The sequence below is a fragment of the Bubalus bubalis genome, chromosome 5 (assembly GCF_019923935.1).
Source record: "Bubalus bubalis isolate 160015118507 breed Murrah chromosome 5, NDDB_SH_1, whole genome shotgun sequence".
NCBI classification, from domain to species: domain Eukaryota; kingdom Metazoa; phylum Chordata; class Mammalia; order Artiodactyla; family Bovidae; genus Bubalus; species Bubalus bubalis.
In genome coordinates this window covers 124,571,752-124,597,716 of record NC_059161.1, presented here as the reverse complement: position 1 = coordinate 124,597,716, position 25,965 = coordinate 124,571,752, and the positions used below count along the sequence as shown (strand labels likewise).

The 25,965-nt window shown below is 57.7% G+C and overlaps 1 protein-coding gene across 1 annotated transcript; it reads left to right on the top strand.

Annotated features, from left to right (window-relative positions):
- The first annotated feature begins 1,997 nt into the window (after window positions 1-1,997).
- EHD1 (EH domain containing 1) lies at window positions 1,998-21,522 on the top strand. Its single transcript, XM_006056516.3, has 5 exons — window positions 1,998-2,658; window positions 6,168-6,265; window positions 17,295-17,707; window positions 20,139-20,303; window positions 20,760-21,522. Exons 1-5 carry the CDS (start codon window positions 2,255-2,257, stop codon window positions 21,282-21,284), a joined length of 1,605 nt encoding a protein of 534 aa, XP_006056578.1. The 5' UTR covers window positions 1,998-2,254; the 3' UTR covers window positions 21,285-21,522.
- Window positions 21,523-25,965: the final 4,443 nt, after the last annotated feature.

Genomic DNA, 25,965 nt, shown 5'->3' with positions numbered 1-25,965 from the left:
CAGGTCGGTGTGAGAGCTACTGGGACAAGCTCGGGCACCCTCATTCAGGCCATTAGACAACCACCTTTTTCAGGATCCTCCGCCTCAGGCCCTTCCCTGGAACACCCCAGAAGTTGCATCTCCGGGGCGGACCCCTCAAAGTACTGTGGAGGAAGCAAGTCCTTTTGGCTTCTAAGGCTGGCCCCGGAAGTCTGGACGGGTGACAGCCCTGCCTAGGAGTCTCAATATCCTCTTTTGAGGAGAAAGCCAGAGTCTCGTGGTTTCTGTGTTTTACTGTGATTGATGAAAAGAATGCTAATGAAGTCCCAAATAAAAGCAGTTAAGTCAGAGAGCTAAGATTGCAGACAGGGCTGGAATTACTCAGCTGCTCTCTAATCGGGTGAGGTGGAGGGTGGAGGGAAGGCAATCAATTTAATGTGGCTTATTCGACGACAGAGGATGAGATGGCTGGATGGCATCACCGACTCGATGGACGTGAGTTCGAGTGAACTCCGGGAGTTGGTGATGGACAGGGAGGCCTGGCGTGCTGCGATTCATGGGGTTGCAAAGAGTCGGACACGACTGAATGACTGAACCGAACTGAACTTAATTCCCTCAGAAGACACTGAGACCTGATCCCACAAGGGGTGGGTGAGCAAACCTTCCATCTGGCCCCCTCTGGTTCCCACTTGACTCAGCTCCCCTGATATTCTGCTGATTCTCAGATTTGAGTTCCTGCATCTGTCCTTTGAGCCTGCCAGCCTGCTCTCTTCCCTGATAACAGGTACCTGATAACAGGCACCCAGCCCTCCAGGTTCCCACATTTCCCAGCAGCCAGAAGGTTGGACAGGAGGCCTTCACACTCCCAGGTGCATTTTAGATCTATCCAGGAGTGCCCTCCTCACCACCACCCCCGCCACTTTGGTGTCCTGATACCGGTTACATAACAATCACAGTCTGCAGAGCTCTGACATCACCCACTGAAGATTCTCACCAGCCTGGACAGCCAAGGGGACCCATGTGTGGCCCGGGATGATGGTGGGGGAATGAGCCTAACGGAAGAGCCAGGAACTGGTAAGGGCAGGAGGCACAGGTCAGAGTAAAGCATGGTAACTGGTGGTGACCCAGAGAGGAAAGCGGAAGTATTTGGGTTTTTTAATTCCCCCTGAGTTCCCACAAGATTTCACTGTTGCCCCACGTTTCCCCTCCACCCTACATAAGGAATTTTTGATTAACTTCCTCAAAACTCAAAGTGCCAGAGGGCCTAACTTCCTCTTCACCCCACTTCCCCACCCTCAGAAGCAGCCTCTTGAGGGAGGCGGTCTCTTCTTCCTCACGTGTTCTATGTCATGTGTGTCGTCCACTGCTAGTGTCCAGCTCCCAAGTTCTGGCCTGTGGGGAGCTCAGGTCTCTTGCGACGGCTCAGACTTTCCCTACCAACCTCCTCCCTTCCCATTTTTATTTCCCCAGTCATCACCCCGCCTTGGATGGTCTACTCTCTTAGCTTTCTCCACTACCTCATTCCTGTCTCTCCCTCTCCCAGAGCAGATAAAGGACGAGGGGAGGAGAAGGAGTGTCAGGGAAGCAGGGGCCAGGGGAGGAGGCAAGGAAGGGCAGTGCAGACAGGAGGCGCATGGCACCCGGGATTCTCCCCTGCTTCTGGGGATTCTGAGTGGGAGGAGGAGGGTCGCCCATTGAGGGAGCTGCGGTGGGGCGCGTATTCAGAGTACTGGGGTGTCCAACTGGGAATCTCGCGAGGGAGGAAGACGTGCAGACCCTGGGACGTCCGCGCGCCGCACTTCGGACAGCCGCCTTCGCAACCGCAGCACTTCTGCGAGCCTCCCCACAAGGGGCGGGGCGAAACAGGTGCGGTTGCCACGGCACCCGGGCCTGGGCAGGTGCGGAGGGGGCGGCCGCAGCGGAACTAGCGGCGCTCGCGAGATTTGCAATCGGCCAATGAGAGGCGGGGAAGGGGGGGGACGTGGCGCGGGGCGCGCGGGCGGGGCTCCTCCTTCCCTCTCCCAGTTCCCCGCGGCCCCGAGTGGCGGCGTCGCGCGGCCGGGCCTTATAAAGAGCGCACGGCTAGGCGCGCCTTCCACTGTGCAGAAGGGCACTCGGCCGGCCGTGCCGTGCGCCTGCGCAGTGCGGGCCGCTCCCCGCCCCCCTGCCCCACCGCCCCCTTAGCCGGCCGGCCCGGCCCAGCCTCGGCTCCGCGTCCTCGCTCGGCTCTCAGCCGCCCCTTTGCCCTGCAGCAGCCAGCCCGGTGTCCAGCAGCATGTTCAGCTGGGTCAGCAAGGATGCCCGCCGCAAGAAGGATCCGGAGCTCTTCCAGACGGTGTCCGAGGGGCTGCGGCAGCTGTACGCGCAGAAGCTGCTGCCCCTGGAGGAGCACTACCGCTTCCACGAGTTCCACTCTCCCGCGCTGGAGGACGCCGACTTCGACAACAAGCCCATGGTGCTCCTCGTGGGCCAGTACAGCACGGGCAAGACCACCTTCATCCGGCACCTGATTGAGCAGGACTTCCCGGGGATGCGCATCGGGCCCGAGCCCACCACCGACTCTTTCATCGCGGTCATGCACGGCCCCACCGAGGGCGTGGTGCCGGGCAACGCGCTCGTCGTCGACCCGCGGCGGCCCTTCCGCAAGCTCAACGCCTTCGGCAACGCCTTCCTCAACAGGTAGCTACCCCTCGACCCGGGGCTGGGGGGGAGGGGGGCGCCGGGGTCCCGACCGTCCAGTGACCACTGCCCCCGCTGTTCTTTGTCCGGAGCCCCCGCGAGACCCCTCAGCGACCACACCCCGGAACTGGGTCCCCTGCCACTTTCCAAAGAAAACCCTTACCAAGGGGGTCTGCGAGTAGGTGTCGCCGGCTCCCGCGGCTCTGTCTCCCCCCGCACCCCTCCCCCGAATTTCCCAGGTTATCGGTTTAACTCCCAACCCCCAACCCTGGCAGATCCCAGACTCCTCACATCCCTCAGGTAGCCTAAGGCTGGGCACACCTAATTCATTCAGACCAACCCCCTCACCCCCTCCCTTCAAGGGTCTGTTTCTTAAGTGTCCTGGAAAAATACAGTGAAACTTTTAGCCATTCACTTTGCTGGTGTGGTGTGCCTCCCTGGAGACCGGTGGTTTGTGGAGGAGGGACCGGGGAGATCTGCTGTGGCCTGCTGAGTTTGGGGCGGCCTGCAGAGGCAGCAGACAGAGGGGAGCACCAGCACTTCTTCCAGGGGCAGCTCTGAAGGGCCTGTGCTGCTTTAAAGGTTTCTGGGGTAAGGGTCTGTGCTGCCAGGCCGTGGCCCCTGGAGCCCTGGAATGAGATTCCAGCCCCAGTAAACTCCCTAGGATGTTCTCTAACCTACTTGGGCCTCCGTTTCCCAGTTAAATGGGTAAATGAGGGTAACCCTGTAAAGGTCTAACCTTCAGGACCCTATGAATGAAATACATCAGCCTCCTTCTCAGGAGCGCTACAGCCTGGTTCATTTTTCTCTAAAAGAACTCAAGGTCCTGGCTCAATGGGGATTCTAAAATCCCCCACCGCCTACGCTCCCAGGGGACATACCAAAGGCCTTCACAAATCTGTCTTCTCTGCCAAACTCCATTAGAGGAGTGACTTTACATGCCTTTCAAAGTCCCTTCTGGGGAGGGGCCTCAGAAGGAATCCCTGACTCTTGCCTTCCAGAAGGTCCCCGCCCTGTGTGATCACATTCCTTTCCAGACACTGTCCAGCCCCACAGGGTAGACCAGCTCGACCTCGATCCCAGCCAGTGGCCAGGCCAACTTCCGTGTGCAGAGCTGACCTTTTAACCGAGAAGACAGGCGGGCTTCTGTTGTCATATTGCCCCTTCGGGGCATTTAAACCTGCCTTCCTGTTTCATGGCTTATGGTGTTGGTGAGTCTGGGCCAGAGTAGAGTAAAGCCCTTGGAGTGAGACTCCTGAAGAGGCAGGGTCCTCCTGGCCAGCAGCCCGCCTCGGAGAGATACTGGGGTCTGAGACCTGTACCTAAAGATGGGCAGCTGGCTGACTGTCACCTGGTGGGCGCCATTCAGTCTTGTGGAAGGTTTCCCTGCCAGGCTGGGAATTCCGAGCACTCTTAGGTCTGCTCTCCCGGAGAAATGTGGGAGGCTAGAAGAAAGGAGCTGTATCTCCTTCTGCTGGCCTTAGGTGTCCACTGTTGATTGTGAGAGCAGACCTTTTTTGTAAGGAGAAGTGGATGTATGACCTCTTTTCTGAATTTGGAGACCTAAAGTTTCAGACCTGGAAGGGATCTTAGACATTATCTCGTTCAGGAAACCGCTGCTCAGGGAGCCCAGCCGTTGACGAGTTCACCACCGAGCAAGTTAATGCAGCGCCCTTGCAGGGCCGATTGTCTGCCTTTGTGCAGCCAGTTACCTCCTCCTGCTGCTTCTCGTTGAAAAAAAATAAAAAGCCAGCGGTTCAGGAATGCCAGGTCGAAGAGAGGCACCCTGACTGCCTGTGCTGGTGCCGCAGGATCCCAGAGCCACGCTTGTATCTCCTTCTGCCACCGCTTCATTGCCAGAGGGTCCCAGAATACTAGGGACCTCACCGGAAGGGGCCTTGTCAGCCGAGGGTGGGGATGTGGGTTTGCGCTGGAGCCGAGGCCCGAGCTGTGTCAGCCCGTGTAGTACACCAGCGCCGCCGGCCAGCCGGGGCACACAAAGGGGCTCTTCACTGGCTGACACAGCCTCTCCCGCACCCTTAAAGAGACTCATTGAGTCATGGACTTGACTTTCCGGCCTCTTCCCCCTGAGTGGCTGCTCTAAGACTCAAATCAGAGCCAGGGTGCACCCCGGGTACTTGTAACTGGTACTTGTAGCTCGAGATGAAATCAGCACGTCCTTGTTGGTGAGAAAAGGGGATGGGACACGTCTACACTGCCTGCTCCCTTTCGTGTTTTTGGCCTCACTCCCCGGGCTTTGCAGCGCACCTGATCCGTACAGATGTCAACTTACTGGCTAGGCTCTTGACAAGGCCATTTTACGTGTGTTGTTTCTCAGAGCCAGCTGAAAATCCTCCCGTTTTGGTTTTCTCTCCGCTGACTCCTTCCCTGGCAGGAGCACCAGGTCGTGCGTTTATTTACAGCATATGTGCTCTGCTGCTGGCACGGTGAGGATGAGGCCCAAGCTTTCTTCATCCTGAGAGTCAGCTGCTTCTGCTCGGTTGTACCTGCAGGCAGCACCTCTTGCCCCCGGCCAGCCGCCCCTGGCCTGTGGGCTGCGATCCCTTGGGATGGGGCCTCAGGGAGAAGCTGATCTCCTCAGATTCCTAGACAATGGGCCAGTATTTTCTTTGCTCGCAGTACCTTGTCTAGAGAAGTGTTTAGAGGACTTCTCTGTGTCCAGTCAAGAATCTCTGGTATCAGATGGGACAGTTCTGGGCTGTTCTGAGCTTGGTGGGAACTCAGGTACACAGAGCTGAGCCCTCGCCTGCGACTCTGTGGCTTCATTCTTCCCCGATCTGCTTCGACTTTCAGAGAATTTGGTGTCTGTGCTTCCCTGCCCCACCATCCACCAGCCTGTGTGGTCCCCTGGCTGTTGCTGGCTGCCCACCGCAGTCCTTTCACCCAAGCAGCTGGGTGGAAGGGAGGGCTGGCCCCAGCAGGTATAGGAAAGGACCATCTCTCTCGGTGTGTGGAAGTTTAGCCAGGTGGCTGAAAATCTTAATATGCAATTCCAAGGTCCCAGTTGTCACTCTTTCCCTTCCTTCTGGGTTTGAATGGTGACTGAAGCTTGTGTGTGCAGTTTTCGCTAACACATCAGCAACTTGGAAGTTGAACTCTCGAACTCTGGGGGGAAGAGCTCAGTGAGGGAAGTGCTGATGTGGGTCAGTTGGAGCCTGCTGGTTGGATTCCCAGTTAAGACAATACGAGCAATCTGCAGGCCATCCCGGAAACTTTTTTTCTGGCCACACGGTATGCAGGATCTTAGTTCCCCTACCAGGGGTTGAACCTGTGCCTCCTGCAGTGGACGTGCAGCATCCTCCACACTGAACCGTCAGGGGTTCCCACCCCTGGAAACTTAAGACATTAGAGAAACCTCCTTTAGGTTCCTTGCTTCTGAAAGGGAAGCCAGAGGCAGAGATGAGGGAGTACAGAAATCACTGCTGTTTCACCCAGAGCAGCGATACCGAATCTTGACAGCGCTCTTCCGGGCTCTTGCTCTCGTGCAGGTTCATGTGCGCCCAGCTGCCCAACCCGGTCCTGGACAGCATAAGCATCATCGACACACCGGGGATCCTGTCTGGAGAGAAGCAGCGCATCAGCAGAGGTAAGCAAGCTCTGGCACAGCCTGGGGCGCCCGGTGTCATCAGACAACTTCCATCTGATGCCAGGGACACAGCCCAGAGGCTGCCCAAGGCTCTCCCAGCCCGCGTGAGAACCCTTTTCCCATCAGCCTTGCTATCTGCATGGCGGCGCCCTCTGCTGAGGTTACAGGCGCTGTCGGGGTAAGACGACAGCCAACCGTATGTGGTTTTCAAGCTTCCCAGCCTCTGGGGCCTTCTGGAAAGGAGGGCAGGATCCTGGCTGGCTGTGAGGTCCAGGTACCCTAGTCAGCATTGCTGCTCTGAACGAGCCTCTGGTTCCCCTGGGGCTCATTCACCTTAGTTTGAAAGCTTTGCCTCCCAGAGGTGGATAAATTCCTAGCGAGTCCAGCAGGACTGTGAGAGAACAGTTTGACTTGAAAGAGCGAGCCAAAAGGAGAAGCTGGCAGGGATCTGTTAAACATTTTGGGCTGTGGAAACATGTTTAAATTTGCTTAAATACTGTTCATCAGCAGCCTCCCTGGGTGCCGTGCGTGGTGGTAAGGTTTGCATGCTGAATATTAGCGTACCAGGCCCATTTTAGTTGTCGTAAACTCCTGTCTCAACTTCGCCAAGCTTTTCTAAACATCTGGTTCAGGATGCGCCTGACCTGGGTTATATTTCTGCTGCTGCCTCTTTCTGTGGAAGGGAGGGGAGCCTCGGGGTTTGAATGCTTTCTGGGAGGAGCATGGGGGCCAGCTCGGAGCAGAGCCCGCAGCTGCAAATGTAAAAGTGAAACAGAATCAGCTTCAGAGGGGGTTGAGGACAAGTGGCCAGATTTGTTTATCATTAACTCGCAGACCTCTCCTGTCTCTCCCCCTTCCCCAGCAGGCCGCCTGGCATTAGTGAGCTTCACAGCAGAAGCCAGCAGCCTGAGATTTGGGAGGCAGTGTGTCTGTGAGGGGGTGGGGGCCCTGTTTTCAGTGCTGAGAAAGCCTGCTGCTGCTTTTTTTTCCTGGCTTGTGGGCCCCTGTCGATATGGGATTGCATCAGAACATGCTGAAACTGCTCTCTTATCTCTCCATCTGGTTTAAACTTTTAGGTTTTCCACCCTTGATGATAGTCACACATCTAGGGGTTCAAGAGAGCAGATTTGGGGGCCTCTTTGAAAGTGGCCAGGGCCAGTTTTTTCTTTCTTATTGCTGTTGTTGTTCCAACCTGGTTTTAAGAAAATGCCCGATAAACAAGGCTGTTGTCATTTGCCAAAACAAGCCTTGAGTATCTGATTAAGTTACTCTTAAAGAGAGAGACCCACAAAAGGGAATTTCTTCTCCATCTCCTTCCAGGACTGAGCTACCCTGGGGGAACTTTCTTTGCGACTCTGTAGAGTTCTGTCTTTAATGGCCTGGGGGAGTAGGCAGGGAGGGGGGACTACTGACTGGGGGCTGTCAGGTCAGATTGGTCAGTTGATATGAATGCATCTTTGGATAAGGGGTAATAATAGCTCATAAAAAGGGCTTCCCCAGTGCCTCTACAGTAAAGAATCTGCCTGTAGTGCAGGGAGCAGCAGGAGACACAGGTTTGATCCCTGGGTCGAGAAGATCCCCTGGAGGAGAGCTTGACAGGCCACTTCAGTATTCTGGCCTGGAGAATCCCATGGACAGAGGAGGCTGGCGGCTACAGTCCGTAGGGTGGCTCAAAGTCGGACGTGACTAAAGTGACTTGGCACGCACGCACACACCCTCCCCAAGCGCCGCCTCTTACAACCTTCAGAGCTGGCAGTTAAGGTATTTAAGGAAAAGCATTTGGGGTTCTTGTGGCCCCTGTTGTCTCCTAAAAGGGAACTCAGAAAGTTTTCCACCAGTGCTGTGAAATTCCCCTGCTGGGCAGTTTTTGAAACGTCAGGCAGGGGCCTCAGAGCTCAGCTGACTGAGGAGTTGGGCATATCTGCCTCTGTCTTGTTTTTTTCCAATATTTATTTGTTTTGGCCATGCCGGATCCCCAGTTGCAGTACGCAGGCTCTTCAATCTTTGCTGGGGCATGCAAAGTCTTCCTGTGGCATGTGAGCTCTAGTTCCCTGACCAGGGATCAAACCCAGGCCCCCTGCATTAGGAGCGCAGAGCCTTAGCCACTGGACCACCAAGGAAGTCCCCTGGGTGTCTTTCGAGCTGCACAGGGTACCCTGGCGCTGCCTGCAGAGGGTGTTTCCCTCCCCTGCTCCCCTTCCCTCTGCTTCCTCACCCCATCCGTAGAAAGGTGGGCAGTGGTGTCCGGACTTGCTGGCTGCAGGACAGGCACCGAGCGGGGCCTCAGCGTGTTCTGCAGTCCGGCGGCGTGCGTGTCACTGGGGACCAGGCCGCCCCGGCCCACCTGGTACCCATGCACATGGCAGATACTTGGAGGAAGATGCTAGCAGGGGACTGCTGTATTTCCCCATCATGGGCAGGAAGAAGGAGGTTGGCTTACAGATAAGTGCATCACTTTGATTGAAGGAGGGCTGTTCTCCTTGGAGGGATGCAGCTGATTTTATCCACTGTTTCTTTCCCTCCGTAACTCTAGCGGTCTTAAAAGTATTCTACTAAAAGTTGTGGGCTTCCCACGTGACACTAGTGGCCAAGAGCCCGCCCGCCAACGCAGGAGACGTAGGGGACATGGGTTCCATCCTTGGGTCAGGAAGGTCCCCTGGAGGAGGGCGTGGCAACCGACTCCAGTGTTCTTGCCTGGATACTCCCACGGACAGAGGAGGCTGAGGGGCTATAGTCCATGGGGTCGCACGAAGTCAGACACGACTGAAGCGACTTAGCGCGCACTAAAAGTTACCAAGTTGGGATTTACTGCGGGTTACGTTTGGGGTCAGCGTTTAATCAGTGGAGAAAGGCCATCGGACTGGCCCTCTTGGATGTGCTGGGTGTGGCCTCCGGGGTGGTGTCTTCCAGGTGGACACGACAGTGGTTGACTTCTCCTTGGAGACCCCATTCATCTGTCACCGCAAAGGTCCGTGTCCCCCGGCAGAGGAAGTCAGGGAAGAGCAGTGCGTTCCAGGCTCCCCGGTGGCCACCCCTTGCTCCCAGTGCCGACAGGGTGGAAAGCAGGGGTTTCCCTCTCAGAACGATCGGGTCCACAGCACCTGTGGGGCCCGGGCCGGCGGCAGGCGTTTCTGTGGCCTGCTGACCTCGTTCCCTGGAAGCTGAGCAGCCTTCTGGAGGCTACAGTTGCGTCACTTACTGCATTTACCGCCCGTTCCCACCCTGTTGGCCTGGCCCCTCCTGACTTTTCCCCTTTCTGAACGGTGCGCAGTGTGTGCAGGAAGTACTGGGTGGGGAGATAAGAGGTGGGGCCCGAGCAGGCCCAAAGCGGTCAGGACCCAGCCCAGGCCCTGCAGGAGATGCCTGAGAAGTCCTGCAGGGAAGAGTAGGGGCCTCTGGGGGTCTCAGGCTGCCCCCCGCCCCCTTGTGCTAATCTCCTGAGTGGCTCAAGATAAAGTGCTCTCGTGTCAGCAGACAGAGGTGACCTGCGGGGCCCTCATTCATTCTCGGGTGCTGCCCTGTGACTGATTCAAGGCGTTCCAGAGGGCGCATGGGGCCCGCGGGGCTGGTGCCCGGGGCCCCCAGGCTGCTGGCTGCCCGCACAGTCAGGCAGGGCCTGGGCAGGAGTGGGTCTTCCCACGCCGGTCCTCCGTGGGCAGCGGAGGGAGGCGCTCGGTGGAAGCAGGGGCCGGCCAGGGCGCCCCGCCACTGTCATGGCGAGGCTGGGAGCTGAGCCGTGCCTCCCCTGCCGCCCCGCCCCCGTCCGTGGGAGTCGAGTCAGCAGGGACCAGTCGTTTCGAGTTGCATTAGGGCATGGAGCTCGGCTGGCCAGTGTCTGCTTTCTGCTTGACCTCTGCACTAGGAACCAGCACTGCTCGCCGGCTGCAGCAGCTGCCTCTCAGGAAGTCGCCGCTCTTCAGATGAGGAAACGGAGGCTTAGCACCATTAAGCAGCCTAAGAGGGCACGGGCCAGCACGTGCTGGCATTGGGATTCAAACCCAGCAGAGGCTTCAGTGTGCGGGAGGCCAGCACTCTGGGCTGAGGAGCTCTGAGAGCATGGCTCTGACAAGCCCTGGGCCCTGCTGTGCCGGGCTCAGCTCCCGGGAATGCGCAGGGTCTACCCTGTTTGTCTCCCAGCCTGAGACCAGATTCCGAGTCCAGAAATGGGCCTGATTTTGAACAGCAATGCTGAGATTTTTTTTTCTGCTTTTTTTTCGCTCCCTATTCTCTGCCTCCAGCTAGAAATCCGCCCCCGCCCCTAGCCGTCCATGGATGGGACCTGGGAGCCCTGGCTAAGGCTGGGTTCTCACTTGCTCCCTGCTAACTGTCCCTGGATCCCAGGTTCTATCTAAGCTCAGGAGCCATCCCTGGCCCACCCCGCCCCCTGACCACAGGTGGCCTTTCCTGCTGCCCTCTCCTGAGAGGCCCTGGCCCCGAAAGCTCACCAGGTTTTCTGTCGCCCGTAGAACGGCTCCATGAGCCTGCCTCGAAGCCTCGTGAAAGGCCGAGTACTGCATCCCTGCTGGGGCCCTGGGGGGTGCTGGGGCCCTGGGGGGGTGCTGGGGCCCTGGGGGGTGCTGCGTCCCCGGGAGCCGTGTCGATAGAGCAGGGAGAGCAGCACCAGCCTCCGGGTTCCCGTCAGCGCTCTCAGGAATTTGCAAGTGTTAAGCTTTTGCCCTAGTGCCCGCTGCCCAATTCCGTGTTCCACAAATGTCAGCTGAATAAAAATACAGTGAAAAACCCAGGGATTCCCAGACTGATGAGGAAGGCCTTTCTCTGAAGAACATCCCGAGGCGGCTGGAGGAGGGGAAGCACTGACTCAGCAGGGATTTCCCTTCAGACTCCAGGACCTCCTCTGGGGGCCTGGCTTCAGCACAGCTACCTCCTCAGGGCCTTCCTCTCACTCCCCCCCCCACCCCCGCCCCTGTCCAGCTTTTGGCCGCTCTGCCCGCGGGGGAGTGGGACCAGCCCATGCTGGAGCCCCACCTGTTCCCGGGCAGCTGCCTGCAAACGCTCAGTTTATATTTGGGGTACAAGGCATTCTTCACACATTAGAAGTCGTTGCCCACACAGCCGTCGGAATTTGAGCTTCTTGGGCCCAAAATACAAATCCTGTGAGTAAGAGATTGCAAACATTTACGGAGCGCCTAGGGCGGGTCAGGCGCTCACTCACTCACAGTCTCGGCGAAACTTGCCACCTTCACGTTGCAGGTGAAGAAGCGGAAGCTCAGAGAGTAGAAGGTCCAGGCCTGATTCCAGAGTCCATCCACCCTTTCCCCACCCCCGCCCCCCTCCTCCGTTCTTGGTTGCTTATTTCTAGGCCAGATTTATTGAGGTCTGTTACACAGGATAAAAGTTCAGCCAAGGCAGCAGTTGTATAGCCACTGCCGCCATGACCGAGAGACAGAGTTTCCATCGCCCCCAGAAAGTTCCCTGCACGCCTTTGTAGTCCCTCATCCACATCCCGCATCAGGCAACCACTGATCTTTGCCCCAAGGTGGTGCCTTTCCAGAAAGTCATAGACAGAATCATACAGAACGGAGCCTTTAGTGTCTGTATTCTTGGACTTAGCGTGTGCTTTTGAGGCGCATCCGTCTTTGAGAGCCTGCAGTTCATTCCTTTTTGTAGCTGTTGCATCCTGGGGTATGGATGTAGCGTAACTTGTCATCCATCCTCCCTGTTGAAGGGCATCTGGGTTTCGGGTTTGGAGCAGTTTTGAATAAAGCTGCTGTAAACGTTCACGCAGAGTGCTAATTTTAATTTCTCAGTTCTCGAGGCATGTGGGGTCTTAGTACCGTGACCAGGGATCAAAACCGCTGCCCCCGCAGTGGGAGTGCCGAGTCTTAACCACTGGACCAGGAAAGTCCCGGTTTCTGTTTCTTTTTTTGGACCCATTCTCCCAGCCTCTGTGCCCTTCCCTTAGGATCTGTAGCCCCAGGGAACTCTGAACAAGTCCTCACGGTGTGTACTCTTTGCTCTTTAATCTCTCGTGTCCTCCTGCACCCCTTCCTCCTGGCCCCAGTGCGGGTTAAGCATGTGTGATGGGAGCTGTGGCAAGAAACGCCGAGGCCCACGCAGCTTGAATGGCAGGAAACAAAAATCGACTGGAGACAAACCCTCTATTGTTTGCGTTCTAGAAACTTCTGGAATAGCTGAAGCAGCTTTCCCCTCCGGCTACTGGAACTACCTGTGTTTGGAGGATGCTGGGCTGGGACGAGGCTGAATCCCAACTCTTCCCTCTTCTCCTCTGTGCTAGAGGGTGGGGAGCGAGACTCTTGACTGGAAGGCAGACCCCATCAGGAGGGAGGCAGCGCCACAGGGGCAGAACCCCTAGAGCAGCTGGGACCTGCAGGAGGCTCGCTGGGGACGGGGCCAAGGCCAGAGGGGCAGGCTGGGGTCTCCTGTCTATATGACCCATGTGAAATATGCATGAAAGTGTCAGTCACTCAGTCGTGTCTGACTCTTTGCCACCCGATGGTCTGTCCATGGGATTCTCCAGGCAAGAATACTGGAGTGGGTTGCCAGTCCCTTCTCCAGGGGATCTTCCTGACCCAGGGATCAGACCCTGATCTCCTGCACTGCAGGCACATTCTTTACTGTCTGAGCTACAGGAAGTCTGAAACATGCATAGCATACGGTTTACCATTTCAACCATATTTTAAATGTACAGGTCAGTGGCTTTAAGTATGTTCCCATTGTTGTACAAACACCACCACCATCTATCTCCTTCATAAGTTTCTTCCTCTTCCCAAGGGGAAACTCTGTCTTCATTAAAGTACAGCTCCCCTCCCCATCTCCAGCCCCTGGCCTCCACCATTCCACTTTCTGTCTGTGAGTTTGACTCGAGGCACTTCATACCGGTGGAATCATCCCCCGTGACCGGCTTGTTTCATCATTTCATAATGTCTTCAAGGTCCCGGAACTTCCTGAGCCAAGCTTGTCTCTTATCAGCATGGCGTTTACTCACACTGCAGGCTCAGCCCTTTCTTTCCAGCTCAAACCCCTGGCTGTGTGGTCTGTGTCCTTTGTGGGTGTCAGCACCCCCGTGACCGTCCCTCCTGAGATGCACGAGGCTGCAGCACGGTGTGCACACTGGTGTGTGGAGCGTGGTGTCCTCCTCACTGGGCCCACGTGCCTTCCTGCTTCTGCTTGGGTTGCTGTGTGTTAGGCCCGATCCTGCCGCCAAGGCTGACCTCTAGGATGTCCCAGAGCCTGGAGCTCAGTGCTTGGGGCAGTGTTGGGGGTGGAAGGCTTCTCTCTGGACATGTCCCTGGTCCCAGGACTTGTCACTTCCCGCTGAGCCCCTTGGGACAGAACGCAGACTCAGTTGCTGCTCTCAGCATCCCTGATGTGGGTCGGTCCAGCCCTCGGTGCCCGTGGAGACACACAGGCTGAGGTGTTGGGGGCCCCTGCCGTGGCCGCAGCCACGTGGTAGGACGTGGTAGGACGTGGTCCTCCGCCTGCGATGACGTCTCTCGAGTCTGAGCATTGAGACCCTGTGCATGACCTGTGAGCGCTTGGCCAGCCACCCGGTCTCTCTCACCAGAAGTGTGAGCACTTTCCATATAAACAGGAAATTTCATTCACCTGCAAAAAAATGGGCTTCTTCGCTCTGTTGGCTCCAACTTGAGATGTCAGCAAGTAGCTGGGTTTGCAGGCAGGGCCACGCTCACTCTGGATGGGGCTGGTGGACCTGGTGCCTCATTCAGAGGCGATTCCTCCTTCTCCTCCTCTCATCTTCCTCCTGCTTTCTCTTTCTTCCTCCTCTCCCCCAATCAGCTCCCCCCACCCCCCACCACTGGGGGACTGGAGGAGTGAGGCCAAGCTGGGTGGAGTCCGGGGGTGATCTCAGCTCCCCGCATGCCGTCCTGAGTCCCAGGCCAAAGCTAACTGGGCCTTGAGCCCAGCCCATCAGGGCGCCTCTCTCCCAGCAGCTCGGTTTTGGCATCACCTCCTCCCCAGCTGTGGGACTCGGGTCGTTTGGACTTGTGGTGGTCTGAGGACGAACAGTGTGCCGAGGCGAGAAGTGGGGCCTCATTTTTGCCGAGAGGGAGCAGCCCTTCAGTCCTGAGTCATCGCCTTCTCAGCACTGACCTGCTGTTCCCAGAGCCGGCCATAAAAGGCGGTGGCAATGAGGCTGGGGCCGGCCTGCTCTCTGCTCCTCCAGGGCCCTGGGGACCTTGTACTTTGGAGCCCGCAGCCTGGAGGTGGCGGGTGGGGGAGCGACCGGGCCCTCACCCTCTGCCTTCCTACTCGCTCTGAGTGCAGGGAATCTGGTAGCCTGGCCGTTCCTTCATCTGCACAGCCCCTGGAAGGCTGATGGCTCCTCTGCCCAGGCTCAAGTTCACATTCACAGGAGCTTTGCTGCCCCCGACTCCACCTCACTCCCCCGCTGTTCAAAAACTGGAGGCAGCCGGTGGGCGGAGCCTCCCATCAGAGCGTCCTGGTTCCCACCCTGTCCTGTGGTGGAACGGGTTGCCCTGGCCAGGCTGCATGCTAAGTCGAAGGAAGCCGTGCATTTGGGGTTTCCTTGAAGTTTCGTTGTCTTCCCACAAGGACCAGCGCCGGCCTCTGGCCTTTGAGCCAGGCTGATTGGTTTGTCGCCCTTGGTTCCTGATCAGTGACAGACCCCAGTGACTCAGAACCTCGTTCCGGGGGGCCCTGCCGCCTGTCCCCGGCCTGAGCCTGCCCGACCGGCATTCGGTGCCGGGGCCTGTGCTGGGAACCCATGTAGTCCTCCCTGTGAACTTAGGAGAAGGAATTGTGATTTGACTGTTACAGATAAAAAAAAGTGTAACTCAGAAGTTAATAATTTTGGGTCACAGAGTCAGTGGCCTGAGCTGGGAGTGAACTCCAGGGCTTTCTTACTAAAGGCCTGCATTGTCTCTGCATGTCCAGATGCAGAGGCCTACGTGGCTGCTGCTTTGGGCAGGCAGACAACCCTGGAGCCCATTTGAACTGGGGGCCGGGCACCCGGAATGTTTGTCTAACCAGGCACAGCTTCACCGCAGGCGGCCCGGTTTATCTTAAAGCATCCCCCGCCCCGGGGGAGTGTTCTGGCTGGAGGGGAGGCGGCCTAGGAGGCTGGACTCACGTTCAGCCCCTGGACTCACGTTCAGCCCGGGAGGCTTGGCGGGTCGGCTCAGCCCACGCCTTACAAGAAAGCAGGGAGGATGCCCTCTCTGTGACACCGTGAGCCACTCTGGGCCTTTTGTTGACACTTGGTCCTTTCCTTTGCTCTCCCCCTCTGCCTGCTCCTCTTCTCCCTGCTGTCTGGAGAAGGCCTGTTTAAATCCCAGCCTGGTCGGGGTGGGGAGTGTGGGTGCAGCTCTGCAGTAGAGGGGGCTGGTTTTTGGCCTGTTTCCGGGCAGTGTCCCAGGCCCTTCTCTGTACAGGAGTGCTTTTTCTGGCACCTTCTCAGGGGTGTGACTGTACTCTGGGAAGGACACGTGGTTCCTAAGAGGGCCGGCCTGCATTTGGGGTAGCCTCTGGCCAGCAGGTGAGGAACAAGGGGACTTGCCCAGAGTCACGCAGAGAGTGGCGGCTCAAGGGCTAGGACCCAAGCTTCCCAAAGACTCTTGAGCCCTTGTTTCCATGGTCTTCCTACCACTCCTCAGTATTCCTAAAAGATAAGCAGAATTTTTACTTCTTCTGGGGACAGTACAGGTAGAAGCATTTTGAGGTGGCATAGTTGTAAAAATGTGTTACAATTAAACCACTATTGCAGAGATTCACAGATCCATTGACTTCAATGAGGCATCTGATAGTTTGTGTGAAATACGATAGTCCTGAACCCACGGTAGGTATTCCAGCTCCTGTCCTCACACCTGCATTCCAGGCCTCAGGGAGGGAGACGAGGAAAAAGGGCTGGTGCACCTTTTCGTGGCTTGTTCGTTTCTGCAGCAGAGAGGCTGGGAAATTCAGTCTGAAGCTGGGGGCGGGGATTGAGCTGAAACCAGACGGTTCTGTCAGCAGCGCAGCCGCAGACCAGCAGCCTTAATTGTTGGTGGGAAACAGCACAGAATAGAGTCGGGAACTAGGGCTTAGTCCAGCCGATTCATTTTAGAGGGGGAAGTGGTTTGCAGTACTTCATAGGTTTATAGAGCAAGGGTCAGCAAATATTTTATCTTAAGGTCAGAGTGTTCAAAATCACTGGCTTTCCAGGCCTCGTGGTCTCTGCTACAGCCAAACCCCGCTGTCATAGCGCAGAAACAGCCAGAGGCAGTACAGGTGAGCAGGCTGCGTTCCGATAAACTTTATGAAACAGGTGGAGGGCCACATCCGGCCCCTGAGCTGTAGCTTGCCAACCCCTGCTGTAGAGAATGAATGACACTCCTGAAGCACAGGAGCCCAGCACGGAGGAGCCCTGGACAAGCGGCAGCGGCAGGTCTTCCTGCTCTTACCTGTGGCTGCTGTGCAGGGGCGCCCAGCTGGGAGCGCCCAAGTCTGTTCTCACCGCCTGGTGCTGGACTGTGCTGCTAGCTGTCCTCCTCGCTTTCGCCATAGTTGTGCCCGCTTTAGGACTTGGACTTCACGACTTTCTTTCCATTATTTGGGCTTTATTTTTTTGTATTCCTTTTTTTTTTTTTTCCCCTATTCCATCATTATGGGCTTCCCTTGTGACTCAGCCGGTAAAGAATCCGCCTGCATTGCGGGAGACCTGGGTGTGATCCCTGGGTTGGGAAGATCCCCTGGAGAAGGGAAAAGCTGCCCACTCCAGTATTCTGGCCTGGAGAATTCCATGGACTGTATAGTCCATGGGGTCGCAAAGAGTTGGACACGACTGAGTGACTTTCATTTTCCGTTATTTCTTTGTAAAGCACCTCTCAGTGTCATATGCTGCATGGGTGAGGGCGCTACCATGGTGGGTATGGAAGTAGGGGGTGCCTGACTGACCCGCTGCCCACAGGGTGCTGTGCTGTCCACAGGAGTCCCTTCTGGAAACTTAGGGTAAGAAGTGCCAGGCCAAGTCAGAGATGGGAGCCATCAGACCCCCAGGGCCCCTGACCCACCCTTTCTCTTCCGGCAGGGTATGACTTCGCGGCCGTCCTCGAGTGGTTTGCCGAGCGGGTGGACCGAATCATCCTGCTCTTTGACGCCCACAAGCTGGACATCTCTGATGAGTTCTCGGAGGTCATCAAGGCCCTCAAGAACCACGAGGACAAGATCCGTGTGGTGCTGAACAAGGCCGACCAGATTGAGACACAGCAGCTGATGCGGGTCTACGGGGCCCTCATGTGGTCCCTGGGGAAGATCATCAACACCCCTGAGGTGGTCCGGGTGTACATCGGCTCCTTCTGGTCCCACCCGCTCCTCATCCCCGACAACCGCAAGCTCTTCGAGGCCGAGGAGCAGGACCTCTTCAAAGACATCCAGTCTCTGCCCCGAAACGCAGCCCTCAGGAAGCTCAACGACCTAATCAAGAGGGCGCGGCTGGCCAAGGTAGACCGCGGGGCGGGCGGCCGCGGGCCAGGGCGCTCTGGGCGGCCGCTCAGGGCCCTGGGACTGGGTGCCCCAGATCCGGCCCTGCACTCGTTGGCCACACTGTGCCATGCCTCGTCTGAATCTGTCCTCTTGTGCACCCATGGGTACAACCTCTTCCTCACTGAGATTCCTTTTAACACATAAACATCAAAACAAGAAGATGCCACTCTACCGAGGGGCGGCCTGAGGAGTGGAGCGTGGGTGGGGAGCTGCTCAGGGCCTCATCGGCTGGCCCCCCAGGCCTGCCAAGCACTGAGTGCCTGCAGCACGTGCGGGGATGCAGTGGGAACTGCCAGGTTCCCAGCCTCCCAGCATCTCTCCGCCACACAGGGGAAAGCAGAGGACGAAAAGAAAGCACAGTTTATTTGTATCGTCTTGGTTGCTACGGAAGCAGGTGGCTGGGGACCTGTCCTGAGGAGGGTGGACCAGACTGGGGGGACCCGGGCGGGAAGTGATGCTTCAGCTGGAACAGGAGGTAGTTCGTGGAGAACTGGGGCGCAGGCCTGCGGGCCCAGGGAAGCCACTGGGTGGCCTCTGCCCCAGAGGCCTTGCAAGCCATCCCTGCCCTCCATGGAAGCTCAGGGCCTGCTGGCATCTGCGCACAGCATCTGAATTGCTCAAGTTTGGAGCCTCAGTGCCTGGCTGAGCACTGCGCAAGCCTCCGGGGTCTGGGAAGGGAAGGTTAATGCTGCCAGTGGACCCTTCAGGCATCGAGGAGCAGAGCATGTTCCCTGTGTGTCTGTGCTCACACACTCAGTTGTGTCCAGCTCTTCGCGACCCCATGGACTGTTGCCTCTGTCCGTGTTCCTCAGTCCATGGAATTTCCTAGGCAAGAAGACTAGAGTAGGTTGCCATTTCCTTCTCCAAGGGATCTTCCCACCCCAGGAATGGAAACCATGTCCCTCGAGTCTCCTGCTTTGGCAGGTGGACTCTTTACCACAGGATCAATGGCATATCCTCTTAGGACATGTGATTTTGAATAATGCCGCATCATGAGCATCTCCAGGGGCAAGCCCTGTCCTGGGAGAGCCGGGCACCCCCCAGGCAGTGCTCCTGCCCCTGCGGAGCTGACTGCCTGTGTGTAGCCCAGAGGCTTTGGCACTCTGTTGTGGGCCAAACAGTGACTCAGGACACCCACTGTCTTGAGGCCTGAATTCAGGTAGCTCTGAGTACTCCCTGTCCCAAATAACGGGCAGTGACCCTTCATCCTTCACCCCTTGGTGTGTCTCCACCCTGGTTACCTAGAGTGCCCCAGGACCAGTAGACTGGAGCTTGCTAGAAGCATAGGTTTCTAGGCCTCACCTCTGCCCTATTGAACCGGAATCTGCATTTGGACACAGTCTCCTGTGACCTGCTATATGCTTAGTAAAGAGGGAGAACCCTGCCCTGGAGGACTCGGGGCTGGGCTAGGAGAACCCCGCCCTACAGGACTCGGGGCTGCTCGGTTCTCTAGCTGTCTCACTTCTGGAACCTTCCTGATGGTGAGCTGGTTCTGAGAAAGGAACCCATTAGAACATCCATGTAAGTGGCTCCTGGCCTCAAGGGACAAGTGGTGTCCTGAGCTGAGGAAGAGAGTGGTGAATGGAGGGGAGTGCTGGCCTCCTGTTTCCGGTCCAACTTCTGCTTGGTCACAGGAAAGGACCACGCCACCGCTGCCCCGCCCCCCCGGTCCCAGCCTGCCATCCAGCCCCACTCCTGCAGGGTTCTCGCTCAGCCTCAGGACAGAATGAGGGGCAGGCTTTGGGCCCCTGCCTGTTCATCTGCAGAGATGGTGTGTAATGGCGCGGCCCTCGGCACATTGAGTCACCCTGCCTGGAAAGCCCCAGCCTCTCCAGTCTTGTCCTGCACCTGCTGTTGTGAGACTGTTTCCTTTTCCTGGACTGAGTCGCTCAGTCTCTGCCAGCCTGTAAGGAGCAAAGCTGTGACTGTGACCCTGTGACCAACCTGCTTCCCTCGGGCAGTTCTCAGCCAGGTTTCAGCCCTGCAGGGAAGACAGCGTCAGGCTAGTGGAGGGGTTTTTCACGGTGGAGTTGGCAGGTCTGGGAGAAGAGGGCGTAAAGCTGGCTGGCTGCAGCCCTCCTAGCTGGACGCTGCTTGGCAAGGCCATGGGATTGGAGGGCTGTGCTCGACAGGCTGCCAGCATTACCGCCCGCTGTAGGGAAGGGAAGGGTGTGCCACCCTAATTGGCAGGATCTATGTTAGATATACCTAACTAAGGTACTGAGTTAGATAAAGCCTGAAACATCTGGGAATATCCTTATGGGAGTTTTCTAATTCTTAGTCATCCCCGAGGCAGTCCTGATGATCATGATGGGCATAACTTGATCAGGCCACGCCCTGAGAAGGTGTCCAGGAAGCACTTAACTCCGCCCCTTCCCTGTCTTCACAGGTCCACGCGTACATCATCAGCTCCCTCAAGAAGGAGATGCCCAATGTCTTCGGGAAGGAGAGCAAGAAGAAAGAGCTGGTGAACAACCTGGGCGAGATCTACCAGAAGATTGAGCGGGAGCATCAGATCTCCCCCGGTGACTTCCCCAACCTCCGCAAGATGCAGGTACAGCCGCCCCCTGTGCCCTGGGAGCGGGCTGGTGGGGATCGGAATGCGGACGGCTTGGGGCACCGGGGCAGTGATTCTGGAGGGAACCCCGGCTCCACGGGGTGGGGCCTCCCAGAGTGGAAGCAGCACCCCACCCAATCGGAAGCTGACCCGGGGAGAGGTGGACCCGGGCCATGACACCTCACAGGGGAATGTGGTGACTCACCCAGAGGGGTAGGGAGAGGGCAGGGCTGTGCCAGGCACCCCAGCCTCCTCCCAATTAATTCTTGCCTCAGTCCTGCTAGGAGGGGACTGTTTTTACCTCCGGCTTAAGAGATGGGGGAGCCAAGATGGAAGTGGCTGGGGCCCCGAGGTGGCGCCAGCTCTTTTTTCTTGGGAACCCTTTGCTGCACCTGCGGCCCCAGAGCCCAGGGGGGCCTGACCCAGGCCTGTCCGCCCTCCCCGCCCCGACAGGAGCTCCTGCAGACCCAGGACTTCAGCAAATTCCAGGCCCTGAAGCCCAAGCTGCTGGACACAGTGGACGACATGCTGGCCAACGACATCGCCCGGCTAATGGTGATGGTGCGCCAGGAGGAGTCCCTGATGCCCGCCCAGGTCGTGAAGGGCGGTGCCTTCGACGGCACCATGAACGGGCCCTTTGGGCACGGCTATGGTGAGGGGGCTGGTGAGGGCATCGACGATGTCGAGTGGGTGGTGGGCAAGGACAAGCCCACCTACGACGAGATCTTCTACACGCTGTCACCTGTCAACGGCAAGATCACGGGCGCCAACGCCAAGAAGGAGATGGTAAAGTCCAAGCTCCCCAACACTGTGCTGGGGAAGATCTGGAAGCTGGCCGACGTGGACCGGGACGGGCTGCTGGACGACGAGGAGTTCGCCCTGGCCAACCACCTCATCAAAGTCAAGCTGGAGGGCCACGAGCTGCCCGCCGACCTGCCTCCACACCTGGTCCCGCCCTCCAAGCGGAGGCACGAGTGAGTGCCCCGCCGCCAGACTCCGGCACCCAGTGCCCAGCCATGCGGAGACTTGGTGGGGAGGGGGGGGCCGCAGTTCCCAAGACCATAAAGACTGAGTGCTGTTTTCTCAGCTTGCAAAGGAAAACCACCATCTTTCTCTTAAGGCTGCTCCTGGAGAGGCAGGGGTGATATTCACATGTGAATGATGGAATTTTGTGCATAAGAACTATGGATATTTTTAATATATAATGTTAGAGGCAGTGTTCTTTCTTGCCTCCTCCTCCGTCTGGCAGCCCCGCACACGCAGGGCCTCTGTCCTCCCGAGGCGGGGAGTTGGCCTGGCTCGCCCCTCCTGCAGCCGCGGCCCCTGCAGACAGGGACGCAGGGTCCCCATTTTCTCAGGCTGAGTCAGGCCGTGGCCCCCTCCCCACCCAGCCTGGCCTCTGCTGCCTCTCGCAGATTCGGTTGGTTCTGTGCCTCCCTCCTTCCCTTCCCGAGGTGCCCTGGCCGCAGGCCCTGCCCTTGCTCCCGCGTCCCCCTGATGTGGCATCACAGAAGCCAGGCCCGCTGCCCTTTTTGTGGGGAGTCCAGGGGCGCAGGGGGCATGGGGTGGAGAATGTCTTCCAGAGAAATACGTAAGCTAGTTTTTCTTCTATCAAGTAACCCTTTTCGTATTTGAATTTTCTGGTAACTTCCCAGCCACTTGTTAAGAAGCTGTGAGTTTTGTCTCCTTCCCCACACTCCACTCAGGAGCCATGGGAGGTGGGTTGCGTGCGGAGCACACCCCACTGGAGACCCCAGAGGCGGCGTTCCCTGCTTCACCCTCTCACTTCCCTGGAACATTCTGGCACACCTCCCTGCCCCACTTTGGTGGGCGGCGGGTCCTCAGGAACCTAGTGGGGCTCGGTGCTCCAGCCCGGGTCTGGCAACCAGACAGAGACCAGTGACAGTCCAGCCCCTACCCTCTCCCATCTGCCTTCCTCCTGAGGAGGGCTCCTCTTGGATGCCCTTAGAATGGCGCCCCCTAGGCTGAGTAGTGGGAAACCCGAGCCCACTGGGGCCAGTGGACATTGCTGCGGGCCAGCGGTTGGCCTCCAGGGCTGTGATCGCAGAGCCCCTGTGGCGAGGGCAGCCGGCTTCCCACCGGTACACCCTCGGGGGTCTCAAGGACTCCTTCACTCTGACCTCTGACCCGGCCCACCCTCCCAGTGCTGCTCTCTAGGCCCCCACTGGGTCCACATCCCCAGGAACTGGCCTCATTACTTGTAGCGGGCCTCGGCCCCCACCCCACACAGTATCAGGAGGATGGAGGTGGCTGCCTCACCGGGAATTCACTGTTGAAGTTTCAGTGGCTTAACCACACTTGCCCGTGGAGAGAAAAAGCAACTGAAGACATGACTTTTTTTCTCGCATTAAAAAAAGTTAAATTGTGCTGAAGCTGGCTTCTAGCTCTGAGATGTCTCTTCCCAGGGCCTGCCCCCTACAGTGCCTGCCGGGGCGCTGGCAGCCAGGGGGTGGGGGCCAAGATACCAGCAGAGACAGACTGGCAAGCCCAGCAGGGTCAGGCCTGCAAATGGGGCCAACAATCCCCTTTCCTTATGCTCGGTGGTGGCTGAGCAGGAATCGTTTATTTGGGGGAAGGATGGGGTGAAGAGGTTGGGAGAGCCTCTGATGACTGGGGACTAGGCTTCCCCCACCCCCAGGGGTTGGGGGAGCAGGTGCCCCCCACCCATGATCGTCTCCACATCACCTCCAACCTGGGCTCCGCCCTAGCCGTGGACAGATGGGTGGGCGCCCACGGGCACCTGGAGGGGGCAAGCAGACACAGAACACTGGGCTCTGTGCTGGCCCCAGGGTGGTTTAGAGACAGGGAAGGCAGTACTTTGAAGGGAGACCAAGCAGGTAACACCAGCAACAAAACTACAAAGGGTGGAGCCAGCCAGAGTCACAGATGGGGGACTGTTTGTACCGCAGAGGGAAGGGTGAGAAATTGCAGCCGACGCCGAGGAAGTGCAGATTTGAGGTGCAGTTGGGGTGGAATCCGCTCCAGGCACATTTGTGGCAAGAGGCAGGATGTGAGCAGGTGCCTGTGGGTTTTGAGGGCCAGGCTGAGTGCTCCACTCAGAGGGTTGACCCTGAACCTCCTGACCTGGAAGGTCAACATTCTCTGCATTTGACAGCCAAGAACCTGAGACTCAGGAGAGGTTGAAGAGCAAGTGTGGCGGGTCTGCCCAGCTCCAAGAGCACGCACACCACCGAGTTTCCAATAGAAAATGCTGTTTAAGAGAAAAAGCAAAGCTGACAGGTCACTGCATCCCCCAAAGCCCACAGCAGTAGACGCAGGCTTGAGAAACCCACCTTGAAGATTAAATGTTGTCACTCAGGCCTGGGATCCTGAAAGCTTGGGGCAGCCCCTTGGTTTCTAGTCATTTGAGAGGTGGAGATGCTCATCCAAGCTATCAGAGCACGAAAATCAGGACAGGTTCTCTTGCTCCTTGAGTGTGAGAAGTGCTGTCCGGCCTGCTCCGCCCCTTTACCTCCAGCCACCTGGGGGCTTCCACCCCTGCATGTCCCAGCATGGGAATGCCGATCTGAGGCTTGACCAGGGGCCGAGGGCGGCCCCGGAATTCATGCCTTGGTTTGGGTTTTACAGGTTGTGGGGGAGTCCTCTCCCGGCCATGATGGGGTTCAGGAAGGCCAATGGGTGTGGACTGAGGTGCAGCCACCCTCCAGGGGAGAGCTGGCCCCCACCCTTTGCCTCCTCCCCAGCTCCCTACCTGGCCAGGGTCCTGGGTAAAAGGCTACCTCTTCAGAGGCTGGACTGGGGTCAGGTTAGGGTTCCAGCTGCCTCCTAGCACTCCTGGAGTCAGAAACTTTTGGGGCAGACTGCCCACATGATACCTCAGATCCCAGGGCGCTGGAGAGGAAGGGAGTCCACCCATTGCCTCCTCCTCGGGGGCAGTGCTATCTTATACCTGGAGGGTCCATGTGAGAGCAATAAACTGTTTTTCTGCTCTTTAATAAAAAGATGAACCATGAATCCCACCCAGTGCCAGCCTCTTACCTCACAGGGACTGGTCTGAGGATGTGCCCAAGGCCACCCTTGAGACTGTGAGAGGATTAGGCAGCCCACCCATCCATCCAGCACTTTAGGGCAGACAGAAAGTAAAGTCGCTCAGTCGTGATTCTGCAACTCCATGGATTATAGCCTACCAGGCTCCTCCGTCCATGGGATTTTCCAGGCAATAGTACTGGAGTGGGTTGCCATTTCCTTCTCCAGGGGATCTTCCCGACCTGGGGATTGAACCGGGGTCTCCTGCATTGCAGACAGACACTTTACCCTCTGAGCCATCAGGGAAGCCTTTGAACAGGCAGGAGTTCAGATCCCAGCTCTGCCACTTGCTGGGGTTCATCTGTCCTCTCCAAGTCCGTTTCTTCAGGCGCTGAAGGCAGACAGTGACCCTTGCTTCCCAGAGGAAGGGCCCATGGATGCCTAACTTGAGTGGCCGCCTTTCCTGAGCACCTCGGGGAGGCTGATGAGGGTGGGAGTGAGGGTGCAAGGAGCCCAACACCCCACCCAATTCCCAGAACAAAGCAGGCAGGACCCACCCTTCCCTGAAGCAGCTCCCAGACTCGGTGGCCAAGAGCCAGAGTAGGTGGTGGCTGAGGGGGCTTGGGCCTGGCTTCCTGTGCGCCCAGAAGGATTGATAATTAGAAAACCACATGGGGCTGCAGCCACTGTGGCTGAGGGGCGTGGGAGCCCCTGTGGCGTGTAGGAGCAGCACAGAGAAGGTTTTTGGAAGAAAAGCCAGGATGATGAAATCACCATATGTCCACCCATTTGGAGTGTGGACGTTTCAAAGGATACACCCCTGTTGTGCTGGGGTGGGCGGGGGAGTGGGCCTGTGAGGCTGCCAAGGACTTGCTTGTGGACTGGGGACCCTCAACCCCACTGTTTGCATCAGCCCGTCCCTCCAAGGCACCCTAGCAAACACACTTTTTTTTCCGAGGGTGGTGTTGGCCGGGGGTGGGGGGGTGGGGGGGTGGGCGTTGGTGCGTGGAGGCTTGTGGGATCTTAGTTCCGCGACCAGGGATTAAACTCGTGCCATCAGCAGTGAAAGCCCGGAGTCCTAACCACTGGACCACCAGGAATACACACAATTTAAGTAAAACGCAGAGTTCTGAGCAGCTGTGAAACTACATGAGCTCCCAACCCTCCAAACAGGTTTGTCCTAGAAAGACAAGCCCTAGCCGCCACTGGAGGGCGCTCCCAGTACCACTGGCCGCCCATACCTGAGCTGGAGCCGTTCTCTGCAGAGCACAGAGAGGGAGACTCAGAGAGAAGGAAATCACTCAACAGTAGGCAGGGCTACAGGATCCCAAGGCTGCCCCTCCTTGTTCTCTGGCTCCTGGGCCAGGAGAGGGCGCTGCACTTCCGGTGTGGCCAAGGGCAGGGGTAGCTTGCCATTCTAGTTACCTGCGGGGCATCTGCTGAGAGGCGCTTCTGGGGGTAGGGCTGGGAGAGGCTCATATCAGTCACCAAGCTGGACCTTGGCCTTGGGGGAAAAGGGTGCCACAGATCAGGGTTGGGAGGCCTAAAAAGTGGGTGCGGATGTGAGCCGGAACCCTGCCTTGTGTCTGGGCCCCTCCCAGACCCAGAGGGCTATGCTCTGTGGGGATCAGAAAACCGGGGTTCCCTGCCA

Bases quoted from the DNA above. Each gene is read 5' to 3' on its own strand.
- EHD1 (XM_006056516.3), top strand. From the start codon at position 2,255: ATGTTCAGCTGGGTCAGCAAGGATGCCCGCCGCAAGAAGGATCCGGAG. The intron at 6,266-17,294 runs GTAAGCAAGCTC...CTCTTCCGGCAG, and splicing joins GAAGCAGCGCATCAGCAGAG to GGTATGACTTCGCGGCCGTC. The intron at 17,708-20,138 runs GTAGACCGCGGG...CTGTCTTCACAG, and splicing joins AGAGGGCGCGGCTGGCCAAG to GTCCACGCGTACATCATCAG.